General features: G+C 33.9%; 1 protein-coding gene across 1 annotated transcript; it reads right to left on the bottom strand.

Annotated features, from left to right (window-relative positions):
• Positions 1 to 14,563: 14,563 nt before the first annotated feature.
• On the bottom strand, positions 14,564 to 20,762 carry LOC128165913 (C-type mannose receptor 2-like). The gene is made up of 5 exons (XM_052830854.1): positions 20,667 to 20,762; positions 17,184 to 17,317; positions 15,782 to 15,909; positions 15,423 to 15,647; positions 14,564 to 14,661 (listed from the first exon to the last, which is right to left on the bottom strand). Exons 1-5 carry the CDS (start codon positions 20,760 to 20,762, stop codon positions 14,564 to 14,566), a joined length of 681 nt encoding a protein of 226 aa, XP_052686814.1.
• Positions 20,763 to 26,358: the final 5,596 nt, after the last annotated feature.

The raw sequence follows: 26,358 nt of genomic DNA, 5'->3' as shown, positions 1-26,358 counted from the left end.
TTCCATTCCCGTCTTGTTTACAATCAATCGTAACTACTCGGCCATTTCCGCTGGCGAAAAATAACGTTATTTTTTCGCCAGCGGAAATGGCCGAGTAAGTAGGGTGGGTTCAGAACACAAAATGTCACTCGAAAAGAAGGTGATTGCCCCCCCCCCCCCCCCCATCAATTGGTGATTATTTGCATGGGTATACATTAAGCTACCAATCCTATGATAGTTTATGGCAGTTGCTCGGGACTGGAGCGTGATGCTGGATCTGTGAACAAGTGAAAAAAGGGCAATTTTTCAAAAAATGTTGAGGCCGTCCCTGGCTATTCTATAGAGTGCTATATGTACGTTGTACTTGTTTTATTCTGTGATGTTTAATGATTCTCAAGTCCCCTGCATGCAAACCTGTGTTATGGACAACTATTCACAACATTGGAATGCAAGATCAAAGCGTGAGACTTTACGAGATTAGAATAATTTGCTGAGAGAGAGAGAGAGAGAGAGAGAGAGAGAGAGAGAGAGAGAGAGAGAGAGAGAGAGAGAGATTTGTGCGTCATAATTAGTTTCTGTCATTGTCATTATAGGCATAGCTTTCAGTTTGCACCTGAAACTCAAATATAAATAGGGAAGGGTGGGGGGGGGGGGGGCTAGTTTGTACATTATACCAAGAAGTTTTCCAATATACGTATTTAAAGCGTGTCTGAAAAAACTTTAAATCTTTTTTATGTTTTGTGATTCCGCTGAAGAAGTAGACTATATTTTTAGTGGACTTTAAAAACATGGTTTTTTTTTTCAGTTTCAACGGTGGATATACCACCTCATATTACAGTATGCACATTGATGGGTAGCTGCAGGTCTGTAGCCCCCGGTCTGAAAAAATCAGATGGACGATCTGGGAGCTACAGTGCCCCCCATAGTAAAAAAAAAAAACATCCTGCAATTTTCGGCACACAAAAAATTGCGCTACAGACCTGCAGCTAATTGAAGGGTAACATATTTTTCCTGATGAATTATTGTTTGATTTCAACAGATAATCACAAAAACAAATTTTATATCATTTCAAAAAAAATATTGTATGATGAATAATTTACTTTTTTAAATAGACATTATTACATATTTCTAACACAATCCTTCTTTTAAACGAAAACTGACAAAACACCTGTAAATATTCATATTAAATCGGTATAAAAAAAAAAATAGAAATTTTCCAAATTTCAGCTATTGAAAATTAAAGTAGCCCAAAACAACGTATTTTAAACGCCTTTCTAAAGTGCAAACGTGAAAAGGCAGCGTAAGGCAATCAGGCCTGGGGGCCATAAAAGTTAGACGAGCTCACTTTCGATCTCAGTCTCACTTTTCCACTATATCTTCCTTTGATAAAAGTGAGACTTAGATCAAAAGTGAGCTCATCTAACTTGTATGTCATTGTGAACACTTTTCAAAAGTCGCAACTCATAACGTGAAAAATAGGAGTTGTAACCCCAATTTAAATCAAAGTACCGAAAGTACTGTTAGACGGTGGCGCCGTTTCAAAGTGGCATATTACATGTATGTAAATTATTGTTGCCGAAAATCCACAGCCAGCGTCTCATACATGTACTAGCACAACTGGTCGTGAATTAATTACATGGATAATTCTGTGGAAATCGTAGTTGTGTTTACTATCCACACTTTACAAATGTTGTGTCTCTTTATCGTCATCTTTTGGGGAAAATCCATGGATTTATCACAGTAGCCTTTGTAGTATAGAAGTTTGTATCTATATGTTTGTATCTATATGTTTGTATCTATATCAGTTCATATTAAAACTCCGTTTTCGGTAATACATGTACTACACAAATGTATTTTGATTGCCCCAGAATGACTCATTAAATATTATCGTTTTACTAACAGCGTGCCAGTTTGCTTGTCGGGCCGTGCTAAAATTTTGTACGCTGGTTATCATATTACTCATCGATTGGTTGTTCGATTTCATTGAATTTAATACTTATTTGCATATCAAGCACAGAACCCAGAAACGCACTGACCAATGACATTACATGATTTTTTGGGTAGTGAATATCAACACGTGGACAGTCCAAAGCTTGATGTTTGTTAAATGTATTAAATATATATGCCTAGAAATAAGTGATTTCCAGTAGTATGCCTACAGCATTTTACTCGGACCACCTTGACGGGGTCTTCTGCATATGGTACTAACAGTTACATTCTGTTTCATCAATTTTCATATCGGTAACAAAACGCTAGAAAGGGGAAGATGGACAATGTAAACGTCATCCACTGTTTTTACTTGTTTAACGACCGTCGCATGAATCGAATACTCCCCGGTAAATCTATTTATACTGGGAGCGGAAGCGCTCTTGCATGAAATAACCAGTCTTGAAGTAAATCAAATATTACGGAAACTATCGGATATTAACGAAGTTAAAAACGTAAAGAAATAAATTGAACTAACAACAAGCTTTTGACTGTCCACTTGTTGATATTTACTACCAAAACATCATGTAATGTCATTGGTCATTGCGTTTCTTGATTTTGTGTTTGATATGCAAATTAGCATTCACATCGATGAAACCGAACAACCAATCGGTGAGGAATATAATAATCGGCATACAAAATTTTAGCACGGCCCGACAAGCAAACTGGCACGCTGTTAGTAAAACGATAATATGTGGGTTGCCACCACATATATATTGAATGAATAAATCAAATCCAAAGCGATTTCATCACAGTACGCCAAACTATTTGATTGTATAAAGAAGGGGAATTTTGGTTTTTTTTCTTTTTTGACCTTGGGGTTGACCCTGCAAAGGGGAACAACTTTTGAAAAGTGTGGATTGGACTTTTGTGCTTTAAAGATATTGTAGATTTCTCAAAGTAACGAGAACAAATAAAGCTTTAGTATGATAAAATACTTATCAGGTTTTTACTAACTATTTGGGCATACATGTAGTATGTTAATTGTCCCTCTCGACAGCATTTTCCCTCAGTTTCTTCACAGGGAAAAAGTTGCATCATCACACTTGCTTGTGGACCATCACACTTGCTTTTGTCCTCATAGTCAGTTATACATTTAGGTGTACAGAAAACGGAATGGTTTACAAGAACCTGTTTGATAAAACTGGTATTGCTTTTGGAATGCACGTCATCATGAAACAGAAGAGTCAATCAATATTTTATCTTCGACTGTAGTGGATTATTTCCATTTGCTCACAATGAAAGTGAATTAAAATTTGAGAAAAAATATTATACAATGTTCAGTCGCGGCAGTTTCATTTATCAACGTTTTAAAGTACATTTGTCTAATTATATTTAGCTATAGATTTATTCAAATCATTTGATAGAATTTGGGAAAGTCACATGTATATTTTATCTCTTCTCAGTACACTTAAACACGCATAATTTACTTGCAACATTAAACTTTTCTAGTAAACTTACAAGAAATATAGATTAATTATTCAAAATTAGTTATAAAAAAACATCAAACAAGCAAAATCCAAGTTAAACGCATGTTTTTCTGACCGTACAGCTGTGTATATAAATTTCATTTTATTCTTTGCATGTACTATAGTCTATACAATAGATGTACGGTCCGCAAATCCATGAAATTCCGGAAAGCTATAGTTCTGTAGCTCAGCAGAATACTACAGTCATCTATGAAGCACATTCATATTTCATTATTTAACGCAAATATAGCATGGATGTATACGCTACGGCCGATGTAGCATTTCGTTGAGTGATGCAATTATTTCGATTGCGAGTCGCAACAAACTGGCGCATTTATATATAGGCACGCCTATTTGTAAATGGAAACAAAATTGATGTCGAAGAAAGCTCATAATAGAGTTGTACTCGCGAGATAAAAATTATTTGAGAACAAAAGGGGTGATATTTACGTACATGTGTAAATAATATAATGTTATATGTTTGCGAAAAAAATCCCCCAAAACCAAAGAAAGGTTCTTTAATAGCAGAGACGGGTGCATATGGATTAAAGTCACAGATTGTACTTCGCTCATCAAATTGCGTTATTTCAGTTTAGTGTGAAAAATTCGTCAGAAACTGTTAAGTGAACAAAATTATCATATCCTACATTACCGTTCACAATGTACCATAAATGTATATGGAATATTGCATGAGTTGAACCGATTGTTTTTTTTCTCACAAAAAAGCTAGGTTTGCTGCAAATTAGAGATACACGAGCTGATACGCCGTGAAATCCATAAGACGTTTTACAGCATGTCTTTAATCCCTTATTTGCTTACAAAAAATCTGAACTGAAAATCTTTGAAACATCGTAAAATGTTTTTTGTTTATACATGTACATGTAAAATGGCGACTTGATTTGCACGTGAATTTTACAATACGAGGTCGATCGATTAGCGTGTTTGAGAGAAAGTCAGTAGGAAGTAAAGTAAATCTTAGTAAATATTGTCTGATGAATATTGAGGTGCCTGTAATGATATTAATGTTCCTACAGACTGAGTGGGTTACAAAATTAGGTAAATCACAGGATAGTCCAAAATTAAACACATTTGTATCGTAAATTTCAAGTTTTTTGTTTGTTTAAAGAACACATGAACACTTGTAGAAGAAAGTGTGCCATTGATCGGGTGAAGTTCAATAAAATGTAATTTATCTAATATTCATTATCAGTATCTGTTGTGAATTCTTTAGAATAAGTTACAAAAAAATAAATATTCTTCCTCAACTAAAATTAATGCGTTGAAAATGAATGAAATTATCGATGAAGCATACTTGCTGAAATATGAAATGGCAAACCTTTTTAAATTGTGTGTGTTTCTGACAATTGTTTACATCATAAAAAAAACAAGAAGCGATTATTGTGAGATCTTTTAGCCAATTATCGCAGTGATATAGTTTATACAGTCCTGATACAGAGTTTAACGTCACAACTGGCAGTTGGTGCATAAATTATCGATACCGCGTAAGCAGACAGGGTAACGGCTCATTTAAAATAAAACACAATTTCATAAATTATTTAAATATATGTACAAAATGATTAGCAGCTATAATGCTTAAAATATCTGATAAGATTAAAATTAGTTATCATACTGAAATCGACACATAGATAAAACATTGCGTGTGACACTGCATACCTAACAGAGTTATCGTTCGTTATCCGCTAGGGTCCCCGTGAGAAATACTCTTCCGGTCAGGACCGTAGCAATAGACCGTGGCTATTTATAGCCACCGTCTAAAAAGACATATAACAAAACGTTATCTAACGCTTTCCGTTAAAGCATTTTGGTAATACATGTACCTAACCATAATCCATCAGAATTTAAATAGTGGTGCAAAGCTTTGACGTAGAAATCTTTCTCTTTTTTTTTTTTGAAAAACAGAAAATGAAAACTTTAATCTGAATTGTGAAGTTGGTATTGAAGCAAGTTAGTTCGAAAAAGTTAAGCTTATTTGTGTCTAAATCACTGGCGGTCAGAGAAATGAATTTATTTATATATTGGCTTTTTTTATTGATAGGATAGTTACACGAGAAAAGCATCTGATTATTATGAAGGATATATATATAACTTTTGAAATCAGTATGATTGGACACTATATAATTATACACATGTGGTACAAAGATGTTCAATTTACTGGACTGAATTTGTACCCGTATTATGAGAACTTGTAACATCCCACAACTATATATGATTTACGGTAGCCCCTAGCTATAGCCGTACATTTTTTGTATGTTCTAAATCTAAATGTGGGCTCGAAATTTAATTAACACAAATCATGTGATTACAGATAAAAAGCATTTTAAAAATGGTTGATATTAAAAGTTCCTAGTCTGTTTAAACAATGGATACTCCACCCACAAGCTATTCAATTGGGGCTCAATATGGGATTAAATTTGCATACTTTTACACAGAAATGAATTGAAAATGTTCCCAATAGTATGAATACTTTGAATTGTGAAATGAATATCATAAAAGCAATTTTCTTGAGGATTTTGATAGACGATTAATTTGAATAAAAGAAAGATTTTTCAACTCGTAATTTGCGATACTACACTTGTAGAGAAGGAGCTGTACGTAACGCATATTTCGCACTATTAAAGTGCTATTACGCTATCCAGAAAGGCGTGCTAGCTATTGAAACCTTTTGGGAAGCATATTTACGCATTTTTGCGCTTTTTCGCTCTTTTTCAGTCTATACTTATTCGCTTCGTAGCAAATGAAATAAAAAACTATCGCGTTGCTATCTTGCCTAAATTTTCATCTGATTGGTATCAAATGCCTACATTGTTGCTCCACCATAGCCCCAGTTTACTACATTCATCATATTTACAACGAAATAACTACCACGATTAGCATCACGTTTGAAAATTCGCTGTTTACGATCGCCAGGACTTGTAATACTAGTAATGGGCCTAGTGCATGTAGGTACATTGCAGATGTTTTTATCAATATTGTTTGATTAGTTTTCATGAAAGATTAATTTTGAAATGTTTTAATCTTATGACTTGTATCGAGTCCTTACATGTTTTGCAGACGTTTTATATGAATAATAACAACGATGGTCATGAATACTGAAATTGGTGTATATTTTGTTGTATAAAGGTTGTCATATTTATTGATGTTTATCAATTTATACAGATATATTCCGGAAGGGAAGGGGAGCAGAAACCAAAATGTACGAACTGAGCATGCTACCAGACTATTGCTTAAACGGACAGGCAGAGAATACAAATATAAGTATGCATTTAATAACGTTTGTACATGTAAATGGTGTACTTCTCGTTCGCGAGTTTGTCATCTCTACCTACAACGGTAATGGCAGTTTCTATGTATTTAGTACACATGTGTCAGGATTTTTAGACGGCAGTCAAAGTAAAGGAAGTTGTAAGCTGTAAGTGCTATTTCATTGACTCATAATTTGTACCAGGTTATCCAGAACTATGTCATTCTTCTTTAGTGACAAGGAAGGGGTGTTGAGAGAATGCAGAAAACCAATCACTAAAGGAACCTATTTTACATCATCATTTATTTCTTCAGGAAAGTATGGAAATAAAAATAGCTGTCCTCCAGATTTGCAGATCATTACAATTTGTCTTTTAGAATTTTAAAGTTTCTCAGATTTTTGGAAATAGTTAATATCAGACGACCCATTTACGGATATTTCATTCAAAGAACAGCATACCGGTATCTCCTTATTTATTCCGAATTGGCATAAACATTTAAGAAATCCTAACAGATAATTTAAAAAACTGATATAAAAAATATTTAATATTTTGTTTACGACGGTATATAAACATGTCTGTGGTCAGGGTACCCGGCGCATGCATAAACTCGGAGATTAAAAAACGTTAGTATCTACTTTCTAAGTGTCCTAAGACTTACAGTTTATGATAAAGAAATCAAATTATTTATGTTCATTTTGCTATTTATTTCCCTAGTGTTCGATTTAAAATACGGATATGGTATAGATATATCTACCAAGTAATAGAAATCTGAAAAAGACGGTATATTGAAATTTGGCGTCAAGACGGCGCAGTAAATACACATGAAATTGGTGGAAATCTCAACAGAAGACATATTCAGGCCACGCAATTGCTTTATTAAACAAAACAATACGATGGAAAGGGATACTACGAAAGCCAGTTGAGATCATTTTCGTAGGTAAAAAAAATATTTTTTCGCGAATAAACGCGAAACTTTAAAAACCTAATTATAAAATCGCACGCCTTTGAAATTTCATACAAAGAATAATGCTACTCTTACTTTACGAATTTTTTTAATAAATCCATAGTAACTGTACCTATCTCCTTTTGTAATACCCCAAGAATATGTCAACATTTGGTGCATTTCGATATTTTGAGATAATCCCCGCTAAAAACCAGACGATAGAATTAAGCATTTCTTACATATAATGTAGAAAATAATATTACCAATCACAAATTACAATTTGAAGAAAATCGCTATAATTTGCTTCGAAGAGCGGACAATGACAATATCCTATATGTGATAGTGTTGAATTTTGTACATATTATTATTTTATGCCTTTTTTATTTCAGCTATACAAATTTACGTTTATCATTACAGTAATAAAATAATTCATTTTAAAAAGTTGTGTAATATGTGTTATCCCTTAGAATAAAAATAGCAAATGACCAGTTCTATATTTAATTCTGGTTGTTGATTGGCTGGGAGAATTTTCGCGCGGTGCATGGCAGGTAGTTTTCTGGTGAGGGGTAGTTTTTGTCGAGCTCAGGAGAGGTGGACATTATATGTCTGAGATATACAACTCAATACGACTTCTGGCATGACTTAATACAGATCCTGATTTGATTAACAGCATTTGTAATAATTATTTGAAGTGGACCCTGATCCACAATCAGGTATTACAATATGTTGTTACCTAAATATTATGGAGGTGCATATATATGATATATCTCTAAATGTATAAAAATGCATAAGATTTAGTAATGTTGCATATGAACGTGAAGATTTAAAACAGAATATAAAATTCGAACCATTAGTATTATTATTCTTGGTACAACGCCCAATTGTAACGCTTCTTCATTTGGCGCCCACGTTGGGACCTGGGTATTCTCTGGCGGGTGAGAGAGATTGTCTCTAGTACTTCGTCCCATGGGTGCTGGCACTTCAGGAGAGTCAGGGACGGCACTTTCCTTGGAGGGGGACAATGTGGTAGAGTCAGGTATATGGCATTCCTACTATATAGCTCTGGCTAGTGGGTTAACCCTTTAGCTCGATTGGTAGAGTGCTGGACTGGCGTGCCAGAGGACCCGGGTTCAAAAATCCCAACAGAGGCAATAATTGTCTCTGTTACATATATATTCCTGTAGTAAATGTACCTGCATTTTGAGATGGCCACTAAAAAGAAATTACAAATGGTTTTAAAAAAGAGTTTTGCTAATGTAGTTTTTCTGGGCGTTGTCGTAAAAGTAATTAATTCAATTCGTGCTATAAGTTAAGTTGAAATGCTCACTTACTCACACAAACCCGAAAAACCATTCTAACACACCCATTCATTCACCGATCCACCAGCCAGCTACAACCCCGTGACCGCCCGTAATACGATCACACTAGGAATGAATTAATCAGTGATGAACATATGATGAATATCTATATGTTCAACTACTAATTGAAATACTTAATCCTGTCAACGTAGCTCTTTGTAATAGCAGGAGGGTTGACATTCCCCTCCAGCTGAGAGGGTGTTCGAATCATAGTGGATTTTTTTTGTTAATTTCTGCGGGTTAACTTCCTTTTAGGTAAAACATTTTTTAAAAAAATTATACATGTATAATAGAATTAATTTGAAAAATATTGTAAATCCTCTATATACAACAGTCAAAAATATATTATTTTCTTGCCCAGTAAAAATAATGTCAAATAACAATTATAGCGCTAGCACAGTCAGGGGTTATTTGAGATCACGTTGTAATGTTAAGAAAATTATTATAGAAATGAAACTCAGAAAAAAAGTATAAACGTATGTTTGGTTATGGTCAGAAACTGCAATTCTATATTATACATGTACTGATGCACACCTTAAAATGTAAGACTCTTTTATATAATTGGTGTTCATAAGTCGTTTACACATCCTAGTTGCGGGGGGATTCATTTGGCAAGCAATGTACGATCTTCTCCTTTCAGAATCAATCTCGTAATTTTAAATTGTGAAAACGATGAACTGTTATGCAGAATATCGAACCCGAACATTAAAAAATTGGAATATAAAAAATTAATTTTCTCGAAAATATGTCAACCAGACGCTACAAAAGTGTAAACTTGATCTGTAGTTTGACATTTTGAAGCTGTTGAGCAAATTTCATATTATTCCTCAAACGCATAAAGAAAAAAGGTGTGGAAAACTGAAGTGGGACAGACGGACTGACTGACGCAGAGGAAAGCTATAGTCCTCTCCGGTGAAACCGGTAGGGGACTAAAATGATGCATGTTTATAACAGATGATATACATGTACATGTGTATTACAAACTCAATGCTAAGTAAATGTTGATAAAAAAAAAATTCCGCGTACATGTACCTCTTTGTGATTCTATCTGTATTTCTACAATTCTTTTGTGTTGGTTATCATTAGGTCAAGATTAACTCATTTAATTCAAAAGAGGGACAATTTTCTCCACAGCTTATACTGCATCTTTGCTAGCCAAGGGTTTTGATATGCGCCGCTATTCACGTACTGTTTATTCACTAGTGTCTCTAACACGAATAGCTCAAAACCCTTATTATGCCCCCTTCGCAGATGGGAGGGCATATTGCTTTGCTGCTGTCCGTCTGTTTGTCGGTCGGTCCACCAATAGTTTCCGTTCATTTTCTTCACAGAGGTTGTTCGTATTGAGATAAAATATTTGCTGTACAGATTTATCATGATAATATCTAAGTCAAGTTTGATTTTGGGTACAATCGTGCAATTTTTGACAGAGTTATGCCCCTCAGACTTAAAAAAATCAAATTATTTGGAGTTTCCGTTCATTTTCTTCGCAGAGGTTGCACATATTGATATGAAATTTGGTGTACAGATTTATCATGGTAATATCTAGGTCAAGTTTTATTTCGGGTACGATCGTGCAATTTTTGACAGAGTTATGCCCCTCGGACTTAAAAAATCTAATTATTTGCAGTTTCTGTTCATTTTCCTAGTGGATGTTTCCAAGGAAGGGGGCATTTTCTAGCCTTTCTGTTTAAGCCTTTATAATGCATGTATCATTCAATGGTGCAATAATAAGTACATGTACACCTGATAGTGTTTCAACAGAAACATGCACTCGTAGATTGGGGATTTACCTCCCCTAGTCTTATACCCTTCGAATGAATTCGATATATGTAGCATTTCACATTATTCCTATTTACTGAATACACTGAGCATTAAAACGGTCTTCCAAATTGTCAATATCAATAGACTGTCATTTCTGCACCAGGCACGTCTAGAGTACGGCATCTTTCATTACTTGGCCGATTTAAAAATAGGATATTAGATCACGTGATGAAAAAAAAACCCAACTTTTGATAGCACGATATGCCAAGGGTCCGTGAGGAGCGCCGCGGATCAGAAACCCTTCGCTAGAGAAGATGCTTAATCTGGTAATTAATGTGTGATTGTAAAATATTCCTTCATGCATTTACCTGTATCCATAAACAAGTGACTGCAAGTAGAATACCTTTATAAAGTTTTCAAGTTAACTTGTCTTTTACGACAGAGGAAAGTAAAATGCAACAATCGTTCAATTTTATTCCAAAGTGTTTGAGAAAAAGATGAGAACAAGTTTTTGGATTTCATAATTCTAATAAGAATTCAGAAGAGACAGTTCATATAATAAAGCACAATCTTCATATAATAAAACACCATCTTCACATGAAATTACCACAGCATAATATAATAAAGCACCATCTTCATATGAAATAATCACAGCATAACATAATAAAGCACCATCTTCACATGAAATAACCACAGCATAATATAATAAAGCACCATGTTCACATGATAGAACCACAGCATAATATAACAAGCATTCTGAGAGTATTGCATAGGCAATACACGTCCCCTACCGGTTTGTGGAAATTGTGAAAACGATGAACTGTTATGCAGAATATCGAACCCGAACATTAAAGAATTGGAATATAAAAAATTAATGTCAATGACCTACTTTTTGAGTTAATTGTCATTGAATATTTTTTGAAAATTTCAGAAAAATCTCTAGAAAATATACACTATGAGTGAGATTTTCTTAATTGTGAAAATAATACAAATTGCTAAATTCTTTTAAAAATGAAATACAGTTTATGAATGGCAGTGCTACTAAACAGACACAAAGCATTAAGTTTTCATTCACAATTTTAATATTCCAGTCCGAATATCCTCTATCAGTTTTCAAATCCCTACCAATTTTTGAATAAATTTTACAAAAAACTGAATGATGATAATACAGTTTAAAGCTGCTTGGTCCGATTTTTTTGTTATTACAGTTTTAATTAAATTTTTTTTCCATACAAACCAATTATCTTAGAAAGTTATGGACTTTCTCCTATTTACACCAGCAGAATCAGTCTCCTTTCAAAGTAAGAAATATCCAAAGTAAATAAAAATAATTTCTTTTGGGCAAACGAAAAAACAAACCAAAGTGCATCACGGGAGTTTTTAGAAAAGGACACCGTTTGGTTTCGTCCCCCGAATGATTGGGGTTATTCAACCAGCATGCTATGCATCGATTGTAAAGAAACCAAACTTCAGAAATATTAGCGAACAAAAACGTACACATGTTAATTGTAACTTGTCTGATTATTTCGTTCTTTATTTAATGCGATGTCAAAGTCGTAATACAACCATACCCGTTTCGTCGTCAGGGGTAAAATTTAACATGAGGCGAAATAACGCGGTACCCTTTTATGTCGTTTGTTTGTTAGCAAATTTTGTACGTATTTTTCTTTATTGAAATTTGGCTTAATTGACTAGAATTATTATACATATACTTAGCATAACCATCGTTTAAAAGCGTGCATAAAATTGGATATAAAATCGGACCAAGCAGCTTTTAATAATTACTGTCGGTTTATCCCTCCGCGTGCTTCAAATAGTGCAAATCAAAATGAGAGCACACGGCAGTTTTATCAATACAAATATGATAAATTTAATTAACTAAGCAAAGCAATTATTGAATGAATAATCCCAATCAATCATTTTGCATTTCCCTACAGCAGACAACGTTTGTTTACGTTTTAAAGCGGCGGCGTAGTAATACACAGTGTAAGACAGAAAAATCTCACACTGCTGTCTCACATTGGACAAACCGATCTCACACCGGTGATAATGCGAGAAGAATCTTAATCACACCCCTAGGGTTTATATTACACGGGTAGGCGAAATTTCTGTTTATATCACACAGGGCGGAAAAGGGTATATTTTCTATAAGTATACGATATCTTGATATATACAACCGGGGCTGGTGTTTGAACTCACGACCCATGGAACTTACAATCCTATACTCTGTCCCGAGTTTTTGCTTCCGCCACTTTTCGCTTGATATTTCGATAATAATAAATACCTTTGTGCTCAAACTACGTTCATCCACTAATATGAAAAATGTCCAGATAAAATTATCTGTTTTGAAACGCCCCCTCTACTGCTTCTAGTTTCAATACAAAATAGAAAGTCTACGAGGATTTTGCATTGCATCAGCCATTATAAAGCCCAGATTATAACGTTGAAAAATTGCGCGAGGTGTCCCGAGTACTTCCGAATGGAGAAAAGATATAAACATTCCCCTTATAAATGTCCGTAAGAAATTTGTTTTCGTTCGTGTAAACTTTTATGAGTGAAAAGGGACAATTTGTCAATGAAGATATCTTTGATTATTTCCATTTCATCGATTCAACTGTACTTCTTTCACATGTTTGTGTACTTTTATTAAAAATCATTAAAAAAGTGATGGAAGCAATAACATGGGATAGACTGTAGTAGTGTGCGGCCACCGCTCTAACCACTCGGCCATCTAGGTTTACAAATGCAATAAATACAAATTCTAAATCATTTAAAAATGATTTTAATAATTTTTATTGGAACTCTTTATCACGAGGAAATACAAACAAGAGGCCCATGGGCCACATCGCTCACCTGAACAGCAGTTCCTTGTGGCATTCTATTTCGTAGCATATGTTTTTTTCTATTTTTAAACATTGAACCCCTTTATGGGGCCGCAGTATTGGTCCGAGGTTTATAGTTGGCTTTAACAACATAAATAGTAACATAGGAATGAAAATGTGTAGCACTGTGGCGGGACCGCACGTACAAAGCCTGAAAAAATGAACGTAGAAGAGTTCCACATCAAGAGGAATAACTCTCAGACTGTACAGAACAACATCAAGAAAGATAACTTTTGGTTCCACTACATTAGAGTTTACACAATTTGAGGATCCTTGCACAGTAATCTCACAAATTGTAGCATTATAGTTCTCGAGAAAAACTTTTAAAAACATTTTCAATATATCTTTCTAGGTTAAACTTTGAACCCCTTGGGGCCCCAGTATTAGTCCAGTGCTAAAGCTTTATTTATTTGGAATCTACATTAGTTAAGGATGCTTGCATAGTAATCTCACAAGCTGAAGCATTATAGTTCCCTAGAAAAAGATTTTTAAACAGTTTCCCTCTATATTTCTATGCTAAACTTTGAACACCTCTTCGGGCCCAGTATTAGATTGAGGGTCACGGCTTTTATAATTTCGAATCTACACTATTTGAGAATGCTAATGTAGGGTTTTCTCCCTGCTATATGCAATTTTAACTTTATATATAACATCTACGGAAACTGAAAATTTCCTATTTTTTCAAAGTTCAAGGGAACTGGAATTTCCTCGTTTTCTAAGGTCAAGGGACATAACTCTGTCAAGAATTATCACACTTGGGGTAAAACTATACGCCCCCGGTAATTTTTTGGCAGGGGCATAAAGAGGTTTCTTATTAATAGCTTTGCTACGTGAGATTGAAATAAATCTTTAATCCGAGCTACCGTTCAGAATTCCTCCGAAATAGACCTGAGGACCCGGGCTGTGGTGACGATGTCCGTCACCGATCTCCCGCTCCTGCCTGTACCGCGTCCACTAGATCCGCCGATAGTTGTGACACATCTCCTCTGACGTACTCAGTGTCTTGAGAACGATTCTCTTAATCTGAAAAACATTCGGTTTGATGACAATTAAAACGCTTTATTACAGACGTCTATATATGAATAAAATGTGTTATACATGTAGTTCTTACATCTTTTGATACACGCGGAAAGTCGTCAATATTAGAAATTACTTTCCATTCTGATGTTTTCTCATTGCAAGTGCACGTTGCAAACCCTGTATCAATATACATCGAAATTATTTGAAAAATATTAGTAAAGAGGTTTTTTTGGTGTCGTATGCAGGTTATGTATATTTTAGTCTGCACCAAACAAAAAAACCAGTTTATTGTTTATGCTAATAATATATCTCGAATTCTTTCTCAATTATCATTAAAAGGTGACTGAAAATACGTATCGTTATTGTTGATCAACACGCTACAGAAAAGGAACAGCCAATTCTTTCATGTATGTGGTCATCACCATGGTTACTACAACTACTTGGAAGTCTGGGATCACCTCGTGGAAGTCCGTGAAAAGCGTGCTTTCAAAGTTGTTTAAGTTTTCCTCGATCAGGAAATATTCAATGCATAGTCACGTCAAATGTATAATACAAGACACGCGGACGAATGGATACCGGCATATAAACTAAGTTATATCGTGATAGTCTTTTTATGAAATTATAATTTTTTTATGAAATACAATCAGATTTCTTAAGAAATAATAGATAGTCACTGCTTAATTGTAAATGTATGACTGTCAATACATTGAAATCTATAAATAAATAATAATAATTACTATGCTGTAAAAGAATTGTACCGGTTCCAGTCTTGCAAGGGCGGCTGACAACCTCTCCTTCGGATACACTTGGCCAAGATGTATCGTACTCTTCCACAGGGTCGCATTGGGTTTTTTCTACATTTATGTCTGCTTTATTTGTTTTTACTGTGTGCACTGGATTTATAGTGGTGGAATTAGGCACGACGGTTTCTGGGTCTTTCGCAGTTGTCGCCACTGTTGTTGTGGAAGGTGGCGGCAAGGTCGCTGATAAAATAAACCAGATCTTCTATAAATAATTATTTTCTTACATTGCACGATAATTCTAAGAAGAAATTTTTGTATTTGTATACATGTAACATTGAAGAGTAGTCTAAACAATCATCAAGATAACTACTTACGAGGGTATTGCTCGCAGATGAAAGGGTTGAGGGAGTCACACTTCTGGTCGTTTAGCCTGCCCTGTATGTTCATCTCTCCACACTGTTCGTCTTTCAGGGATTTGTTAGGCTCTCCGGGTTTCCAGGCACTGTAACATACATATATATGCCAAACATACACGTAAAAAAACAATAAACTTGAAAAAAAAAACAAGGGTCACATGACAAAATGGTTAAGTAAAAGTTTAAAACTGTATGTATATATACTGATTATTTTACTGATATCCCGAGTTTTTGCTTCCACCACTTTTTGCTTGATATTTCAATAGTAGTAAATACCTTTGTGCTCAAACTACGTTCATTCACTAATATGAAAAATGTCCAGATTATCTGTTTTGAAACGCCCCCTCTACAACTTCAGGTTTCAATACACATCCCAAAATTGAAAGTGTACGGAGATTTTGCATTGCATCAGCCATTAATAAGCCCGGATGATAACGTTAAAAAATTGCGCGAGGTATCCCGAGTTCTTCCGAATGGAGGATGTAAACATTTCCCATTATAAATCTCCGTAAGAAAATTGTTTTCGTTCCTGTGAAATTTTATGACTGAAAGGGGATAAGTGTTCAATGAAGATATCTTTGATATATTCCCTTTCGTCGATTTCAATTGTATTTCTTTCACAGGTATGTGTACTTTTATTAAAAATCATCAAAAATTGATGGAAACAGTAGCTTGGAACAGTCTATAATAGGTTGTATCCACTTTTAAAGGGACTTGGACACAATTTGAGTTAAAATTTTCAAATTTTATTTTTCCATTTTCAATGTTTATACTGATAAATATATAAGTTTATAATGCTATGTCAAAATTTGAGAGTCAAATATCAAGTTATAAGCAAGTTACAGAGTTCATAATTCTTTGTTTTGTAAACAAAGCTTGAATATTGTCATTTTTACATATGTGTTGTATTGGTTTAAGTTTCAATCAAATGTACCTTTCTTTTGTTTATAATGGTATTTATGAAGATACTGAATTAGTTTAAATTGTTTTTACATGTCATTTTGTCTAAGAAATGGTAATTCTCTACAATACATTTTTTGTAAACAACTATAAGACTCGAGCTTTGTTTACATTACAACCAATTCTTACCTCTGTATCTCGCTTGTAACTTGACTTTAACATTCAATATTTTGGTCAATCATTTAAAATGCACCAGTAAACCATTTTATACATAAAAAATAAAAATAAAATTTTTGATCTCAAATCGTGTCTAAGTCCCTTTAAACATTTTGTAAAGATTTTCAGATCACAGAGATTTGCAATGACCAATAAAAGAGTTTTGAAACAGTGACGTGATACAATAGACCCGCGTCCCGCACTGCAACGAGAATGCAGTTTCCCGCCCCCCCCCCCTTCTTACATGACACTGTTTTGGAGATCACTCCCGTCCTCCCACTTCCACGTGGCGATTGTTTTATTTAGGGACAGCCCCAACCACCAGTGTTTCGTGTACTCATCCCGGATCAGGGGGTGGATGTTCAATAATACCCTGACCTACAAACAGATTATACAGTTGTATTAAGCAATACCCGCACCTACAAACAGATTATACCGTTGTATTCAGCAATACCCGCACTACAAACAGATAATACAGCAGTTGTTCAGCAATATCCGCAACTACAAACAGATAATACAGCAGTCGTTCAGCAATATCCGCAACTACAAACAGATAATACAGCAGTCGTTCAGCAATATCCGCAACTACAAACAGATAATACAGCAGTTGTTCAGCAATATCCGCAACTACAAACAGATAATACAGCAGTCGTTCAGCAATATCCGCAACTACAAACAGATAATACAGCAGTTGTTCAGCAATATCCGCAACTACAAACAGATAATACAGCAGTCGTTCAGCAATATCCGCAACTACAAACAGATAATACAGCAGTCGTTCAGCAATATCCGCAACTACAAACAGATAATACAGCAGTTGTTCAGCAATATCCGCAACTACAAACAGATAATACAGCAGTCGTTCAGCAATATCCGCAACTACAAACAGATAATACAGCAGTTGTTCAGCAATATCCGCAACTACAAACAGATAATACAGCAGTTGTTCAGCAAACATTCGCAGAACTTACAGTAGTTGGCCATAAATGAGTTCGCAAAATGACCGACGTTTACTTAGGTCTCGTCATCACCTGAATTTTCTGGACCAACTATTTCTAACAACAAAGTAAAATGACTTAGCAGACATAAATAATACTTTGTTTTATATCGTTGGAAGTAAATTAATGTTTAGCGATGTACTGGCTTTGTATTGAATAAAAAGGGAGTCTACTCGAAATGTCAACAACAACTCTTCCTTGGTCACGAAAAGTTCGGATTTCATTTGTTGACCTTTGTACTTGTGTAATCAATACATTTGTTATGTTTTAATGATATAAATGTCTGAACGTTATGTATGCCCAAAATTGTGTTGATATTGTGTTCCTTTACGGTCTAACTGGACATAGGATTCTTTTTAACAAACTATCCGCGATTTGTAAAGTGACGAAGAATGGCTGTTAAGAAGCCAATCTGATTAAAATCAAATCCTTTGATCCGCTCACTTAGATCGCTACACTAGAGTAGCGATCTAAGTGAGCGGATCAAAGGATCTGATTTTAATCAGATTGTTAAGAAGCAGACTATTCATGGTTTTATTCAACACATTAGACTCTGATCTTGCAGTATATCAAGCTTTTCGATTGTTTAAAGCGTGTTTTCTGTTATTTTTTGGGACTCTAAAACGGTATTCGATCATCTAGCGATGCCCTTTTTCAACAACTTTCACTTCGAGTTAGCATTACTCCGGTCTTTGGTATTTTAAAACTTTACCTGCGAAGGCAGAAACAAGTATTCCTTTTAAAAGAATGATCGGCAATAATGATATATTGATAACAAGAAGCATTCAACATGATCAGTTTGATGTAAAAAAAAAAAAAAAAAATTTAAAAAGTACTGCATTTTTAAAAACATATAGAATATTTTGAATTTGTACACCAAAATTTCATCATTATAAACTGCCAACAAATTTAATTTTGAAATAGATTTGGGGAAAGCCGTTCGTAAACTCCTTGTCTAGTTTTATATTTTTAACGTAATTATTAAATGTTAATGTATCTTCTTCTTCAGGCTCTAAAAGAGCATTAACACGTATACAAAGAAAGAGTTGTATTAAAATAATTTAATGCGACTGAAAAACATTGAATGACCCTGAGGTCCACGCGAAAATATATAAGCGAGGTTAAACCGGATGCTATGGGGAAAATTCAGCCTGCGCATGAGCTAGCCTGGTTCCTGTGCGTAATGGGTAGCTCAGGGAACCAGGCAAGCACAGGTTTATCTGAATCGGGATCGGGATTCCATGCCATATTTAAGTTCAAAGGCGCTGTAATTGTAAAGTTGTCGGTAAACATTACAGAAACAAAGTAATCCTTTTAAAGAAATAATCGGCATGTGATATGAACTGTCAGTATAATGAAATAAGGTAATGTTATGCCGAAACTACAACATGCATCAAATAGCATAATTTATAATGTTTTGTTGTTTTCCGAATACACATGTAGCTTTACTTTTATAGAAGGCGAGGCTAGAGTACTTCCCGATTAGAATTATTTAAGCATTTAAGTATGATTGAATAATTATCTGACTGTATATAATAGATGATTGAATAATTATGTCACTGTATAAAAGTTTAAATCTCAAGAAAGATGCATCAAAATATGAAATTGATTTACACATTTATAGTATAGCTGTCACTGCATAACGTAGTTACATGTAACAAAGTAGTGCGAAGCGTAATGTGTGCGCAAAAATTAAAATTCGCCGATTGCCTGATACTATACATGCAATCTTCATTAATATAGATCATAATTATTTTAGAAGTATGAACCCTTTAAATTCTGAGATTAAAAGTCAACTATACATATATATACGTAATACAACGTACAAATTTAGTGGTTAAAAGCAGGGGACTAGAGTCGGTGGAATCTGTGATAATTTTAAGTCTTTCACGTTTTTGTTGGAAACACATGCAAATGGTCCACGTATTGCAGTCCTTTTTTAAGGGACAGCAACTTGTAACTTGCTGTTGAGGTCGCATTATAACGTAACCTTGTTTATAAATCAAGCAGTCTTTCTAGCTACTATTATGCAACATCAATGGATCGAGGTCAGTTCATGGAGCATCTTCTTATGATTGAGGTCAGTTCATCGAGGTCAACTGCATTAATGAATGGAACTTTCGATCGAAATTTTTACGCGTGAGACAAAATGTGCATTTTTGAATTAACAGGTCGAACTGTATTTTATTTATGTTTGCATATCTTAAGGTAAATAAATTGAAATAAAACTGAGTAAAATGTTATATAAATACTAAACCAAACTTCAAGTTTTTATAAGAACTACTTATGCAAGCGGAATGTGTGCGCACATGGAAGCATTTGCCGGATGCCTCATATGGACACAATAGTGATCGGCCGAAGCCGATCACAAAAAAGTCGGAGAATCATTGGACGATTTTTTAATTCTGGTAATCGTAGAAAATAGACTTTAATTTCTTTTTGAAATCTACCTTACAGAAAAAAACTCTTATGGAAGTAAAATTTTACTTCTATTTCTTACAATGATCTTGACGGCAAAATCTTACTGACCTGTTTCTTTGTAAAATAAATAACACCATATTTATATCTTGTTTAATGCAAAAGATATTCAGTGACACAACAACGTGAATAATACCTACATTCTCCTTAATAACAACTTGTCTAGTTTTTCCTGATTAAAATTCGAAAAAATAATGCGAAATACTCACACTACGAATATTTGATTGAAGCGTTCTAAGAATACTCCTTACCGTCTCTGCTTTGCTAGACATGGACGCCAGGTAGCCCCCATTTCTTTGACAGACCTGCTGAGCATCGTACCATGTGGACAGATTCTTGTTGAACATGTAACAGCCGCGGTGTACTTTTTTCCATGGCGGCGTACATGTTACCTTTGAGTGGACTGTAATACATTTAGAGATTCAGATCATACTGTTTATCACATCAGTGATTTCAAATCAGACTTTATGATTAAAAAATATCACACACAAACACACACCCACACAGATAAACACATAAATATACATATATACTTATACAGTGTTATTTTCGCCCTTCTACACTTCCAAATGCTTTATTTTCATTCTTTAATTCTCCCGCTGAAAACGAAGGCGAAAGGGGCGAAAATAAAACGGGGACGAATATTTCCACATATATATATATATATATATATATATATATATATATATATATATATATATATATATATATATATATATATATATATATATATATATATATATATATATATATATATAAAAAAGACGTGTCTGATCTCAAATATACACGGTTACAACATGAGTTATAAAAAAGCACAAAAACAACCATCGACACGAACAATAAAGTAAAATATTGTCAAATTTTCGGGACGACTTTTGCCTTCTTCAGGACAACAGAATAAAATCTACATATAAAAGGAAAAAAATCTACAAAAGTAGCAATAAACTAAAATCAAAATAATAAAAAAAAACACTGGATTAAAACGTGGCACCTACACCTTTGTATTTGAGATCAGAGGCCCAAGAAATAAAACTCAAGTCCTACGCAGCAGACGGTCTGAGCATGAGTGCTGAAAGAAAACGCGAACGAATTAATTAGCTGATTTAATTTTTGGTGAAGTCATTTAATTTGTTCATGCCGTCAGGGCGGAATGACTTCATTCCATGCATCAAAAACTTTTCTTTGTTTTTTTTTCTCCGCATCTGTCTAATCAGGGTTGATAAATAACCAAAACCATCATGTCCTCCCATTTGTGACAATCTAAGTTAAAATGTTCCCTGACGAGTTCTTTAATTTTCTTAGTTTTGATGGTGGAACGATGGATACTGATGCCCCTATGGCCGTCTCCTGTTCCCTTAAATATGGTTACTGACAACATTTGCAATTGATGAGATATATACAGTTGTCAGTGCGGCAAGAAGTATTTGCAAAGAATTTGGAAGTCCGGTCACTAATGGGTCTAGAAAAGCTGTCTGCATCAGAGCTGTGTTTGAACAACAGACATCTGGTGTCAGAACAAGTTTTAAGGCCACCATTAGGTAGCGGGTTCGTTAGTTTGGTTCTTACAACTTTGTCCATAAAGATTTTGGGGCGCTTGAAACCTGCCATTGGGTTTTTTGAAAACCACAACCATTTTATTATACATGTAGCTATAAAGAATATATATATATAATTATATGCATGTATATATAAATATATTAAATTTTTAATATACACTGTAATTTATAATCTAGTTTAGTGCTAGTTTATAGTAGATGTTTTTCTCCTTCCATATGTAATTTTCATTTTGTACGGACCGTCCCGAAAATTTGACAAAATTTTACTTTATTGTTTGTGTCGTTGGTTTTTTTTAGTGCTTTTATATACATTTCAGTCGTATAACTTAGAGAATGGGTGTAATTATTTGAAAGCAATTGAGCCTATTCGAGTCAAATCAGTGGTATGCAGTTTTTCAATGTTCGTAAAGAATTTCAAACAAAATATCTATCTTACTCATGCAACGACGGAATTTTTGTACACAGGACATACAATAACTCTGCTGTGACCCAGAGGGATGGTACATGTAGTTTATTTAATTTCCTACTATCCATGTTTAAAACCCCAAAGTATACAATGGCAACAAAAATAAAGAGTTTTACCAAAATTGGCTTCCTTAAAAATAAATTCAGTATTATCTTAGCAATAATCAGTTTTATAAGTCAATTTTACTTATTTGGAGTTGGCTTCCTTGAAAATTAATTTAGTACTATATCAGCAATAATCAGTTTTATAAGTCAATTTTACTGATTTGGATTGCAAATCAATTATATTAATTGTATTGAAACGTATAAAACTTCTTCTAAACGTTGAAACATTTGCCCTATATTGGCTTTAAGTGTGTAAAAAAGATTATAATCATTATCTACACTATATAATGTGTTTGTGTTATACGGCTTTGAACAATCGTCAATCAATACAAACGTTATGCATGTATATACTAAGATTTATTGATTAAAAGATAAATCAATTTATTTTAGAGTGAAGCTAAGTTTTTTAATTATTCTGGAATTTTTTATTCCGGACATTTGTACAGTTTTTGTTTACGTTGAACGAACTTCCTTTTTGAAAAAGGCAGCAACCGGGATGCACATGAAATAGTTGTGAGAAAAATATTTTCCCCTCCCACCCTTATTACCCCTTTGATTTGTTCAAATATAAGAATTTTACTGCGTATTGAACTTTGTATTTCAGGACGAGCTTCATGAAATCATTGGTGGGAAAAAGGTTCACAGAATCAGTATTGGTTAACCTTCACAAATTTTTAATTGACTAAAGATCAACTAAGGAGTCGCGACTAGAAAACCCACCACTTCATGAAAATTGCATTTTGAAGAATGTGCTTCTTGTTGTTCCTGTCTTCATGCCAGATGAATGCGCGTGTTTTTTCGATCTACTTGTGCACAGTTGGTGTGCAGTTGAAATTATTTGATAATGACAATTTGAAGTTGAACAATTTTTGTCTCGGGTTGCCGTTTACCGGAATCTGAGTTGACCAAGTTGGTGTTTTGCATTTATATTGATTGCAATTGTTGAAGTTGTAATATTGTTTTTGAGCCAATTGCTAATTTTTTATGTTGCAAATATTTTCTTTGCCGTTAACCGGAAAGAATAAATTTGCACAGTTGGTTGCTTGAAAATTGTTGAATTTTTTAGACAATGATTTGACCATACCCATTAGGTGTCAATGCACTAATGGCATTTCCATTGTAAAATTATCATGTAATTTACAATTACTTTATTTACACAAATTTTACTTATTGTCTTGAAGCCAAGACCAAATAACGCCACAGAAGGGGTGGATTACAATACATGAAAACGAATAAATCTGTTGTGAATCTCATTTGGTGTTTTATTTTCATTATTTAGAGTTCAATCTGGCATGTTAGAAAATATGGATTGGTTTTATGAGTGCTGACCATGTTGAGTGTTAGCATGCTTCAGGTCTACAATAAATGTACATGTACACTGTAAATGTACGAGTAAAGGTACGTTTGTTCCATTTACAAATACATATGTGCATTTATAAAATGCCACAGACACGTTACAATTCTATGTAGTACGTACTGTATGATTCTAATTTCAAAAACGCCATGTAAAATCAAGGAAGAAAAGTAAAGACCAAAAAAAATGTTAAGTTTGCAAATCTTACTAACAGGAAAATTTAGGTCATTTCATTTTTAAGAAAAGGACTTCCTGCTCTATCATAACACTCGAGTTTCTAGAAGAATCATATGTGTAAGATATAATATGGTAAATACAAGTAGCTGCACACTTGAAATTCATCATTTCATCAAGAGACTCTATCTTGGTCACTCCACTATAAGAGACTATTCATGTAACTGTTAGAGATAGTTATACTTGTAAATCATGCTTGAATATGACAGTTTCTCTCATGCTTATATATTGTCGACGTTAATGAAAAGGTCGCTTATTTTTCGATTTTAATGGTCCGGTGTTGTATAGCAGTTTTTCCCCCATAGTAGCCCCCCCCCCCCCCCCCCCCCCCCGGAAAAGCTACTATATAGTAGCCTTCCCCCGGTGGTTCAGATTTTATAAAAAAATATTTATGGAAATCCAGTAAAGATTAAAATCGATGTTTCTACGCTCCCCGGTTGCATATATCTGCATTCATCTGTACAGTTTAAGTTTCGTTTTGCCGATTTATTATTTTTACAGACAATGCTGAAAATTAAAAATGTGTAATTGAATTACACATGTGTAATTGAATTACACATAGAACTTAATTTAGGTAATTAATTGAAAAAGTACTTGGTTTTACAAGATATACACTTACATGCATAATTCTGTGTTCTGAAATTGTATGTGAAAATGTTTTAAGAATTTTTTGATAAATCTATCAGTCTGTCAGTCTGTTTGTGCAAATTTTATCCAGGCTAAACTTATGTTTTAGAGAAATTTTGTTTCCGATGATTCAGAGCCCGATTTTTAAAATCCTTTTATAATAATTATAGTGCATATTCTATAGGGTCCAATATCTCATAAACTAGAGATGAACATATCACCATATTTTCACAGTGGCAGTGGTTTACCACTTGTAGATGACTCTAAAAAATGTCAGCATTCAGTGTAGGGGCCCTTGATGTTTCAGTGCCCGATGTTTAAAACCCTTAATATAATTATTGAATATTGTTGTATAAATGGGGACCCGAATCTCAAATTCTAGAAATGACCACTTAACCAAATTTTCACAGTGGTAGTGGTATACAACTAGTAGATGACACTGAAAATTTTTGCCCCCAGGGTAGGGGCCTTTGTTGTTTCCGAGCCCGATGTTTGAAATACAATTATAAAGAATAGAGAATAGTGTATTTTAAGGGCCTCAAATCTAAAAAAAAAACTATAGATGACCACATGAACATATGTTTACGGTCATTTTAAATTAAAAACATCATTTAAAAAGACACACTCACCCATCTATTTCTTTATCAAAATTGTTGAAAATTACGTTTAATTCTGCTTGCTTTTTTTTAATTTACGAGCAAAATTTTTTAAGGTACGCGGGTAAATTCATTATTCTTCAAAACATTTAATCAATTCATAAGATGACTAATGATATAATAAATAACTAGAGAAATAAATCAATTACAAACCTAAGCGCATTTGATATACGATTTTTTTTTTTACTTGTAAATTGGTTAGAAGAACAAGCTTATATTTAAAACAAGCCAGCTCATCACAAAAGATGTGCAAGTTTGTTTGTTTTTTTTGTGGGTTTTTTTGTGGGTTTTTTTTGCTTTTTTAATTACCCTTGTTTCATTGTTCGAAGAAATAATATGGTACACAAGTAAATCTTTATTGCAAAAATATGAAACAAATAGTATGATAAGATTTTTAGGTAAGTGAATCGTATATCTTGTTTTATATGGCATCGTTTTCAAAACTGTATATTTATAAATCACGTTGCAAACTAAAAGGCGGAAAAATTAGCAATTAGTAAATGATATTATATACATAAGGTTCGTTCAGGCTCCATTTCACATTTTACAATGTAACCAACATAGATACTGACTTTGTTCTGGTTGTGAAGCCATTTTATTTTCTTAAAAAAAATGTTTACATCATAAAACCTCGCGTTTCGTAAAAAATGTGCTTAAAAATATGAATATGCGTAACTTTAAAACAAAATTGTAAATACTAACTATACACATGCCTTTAATACTTAATCAATTATAATACCCCCTACCCATTATTTAGAACCCCATCAATCAAAGTGAAACATTTCAGTTTCTCATCGTATCATTGCACCCTGTCTCTCGTTTAATACTAAGAAGAAGAAATATATAATAGTATTTAAGATCTTCAATTCTAACGGTATTAATTTAAAATTGATAGCCTTTTGGACAAAGGGAGTATAATACATTTTCATTTCTTATTCCTTCCTCT

Source organism: Crassostrea angulata, chromosome 10 (assembly GCF_025612915.1).
Source record: "Crassostrea angulata isolate pt1a10 chromosome 10, ASM2561291v2, whole genome shotgun sequence".
Lineage (NCBI taxonomy): Eukaryota > Metazoa > Mollusca > Bivalvia > Ostreida > Ostreidae > Magallana > Magallana angulata.
Note: the sequence above shows the minus strand (reverse complement) of the source record. Positions and strands in the feature narration are given on the sequence as shown.

Coding starts and splice junctions, on each gene's coding strand:
- LOC128165913 (XM_052830854.1), bottom strand. CDS start 20,762: ATGTTCAACAAGAATCTGTCCACATGGTACGATGCTCAGCAGGTCTGT. Junction 17,318..20,666: donor TGTCTAGCAAAGCAGAGACG/GTAAGGAGTATT, acceptor ATCTGTTTGTAG/GTCAGGGTATTATTGAACAT. Junction 15,648..15,781: donor CATCTGCGAGCAATACCCTC/GTAAGTAGTTAT, acceptor TTATTTTATCAG/CGACCTTGCCGCCACCTTCC.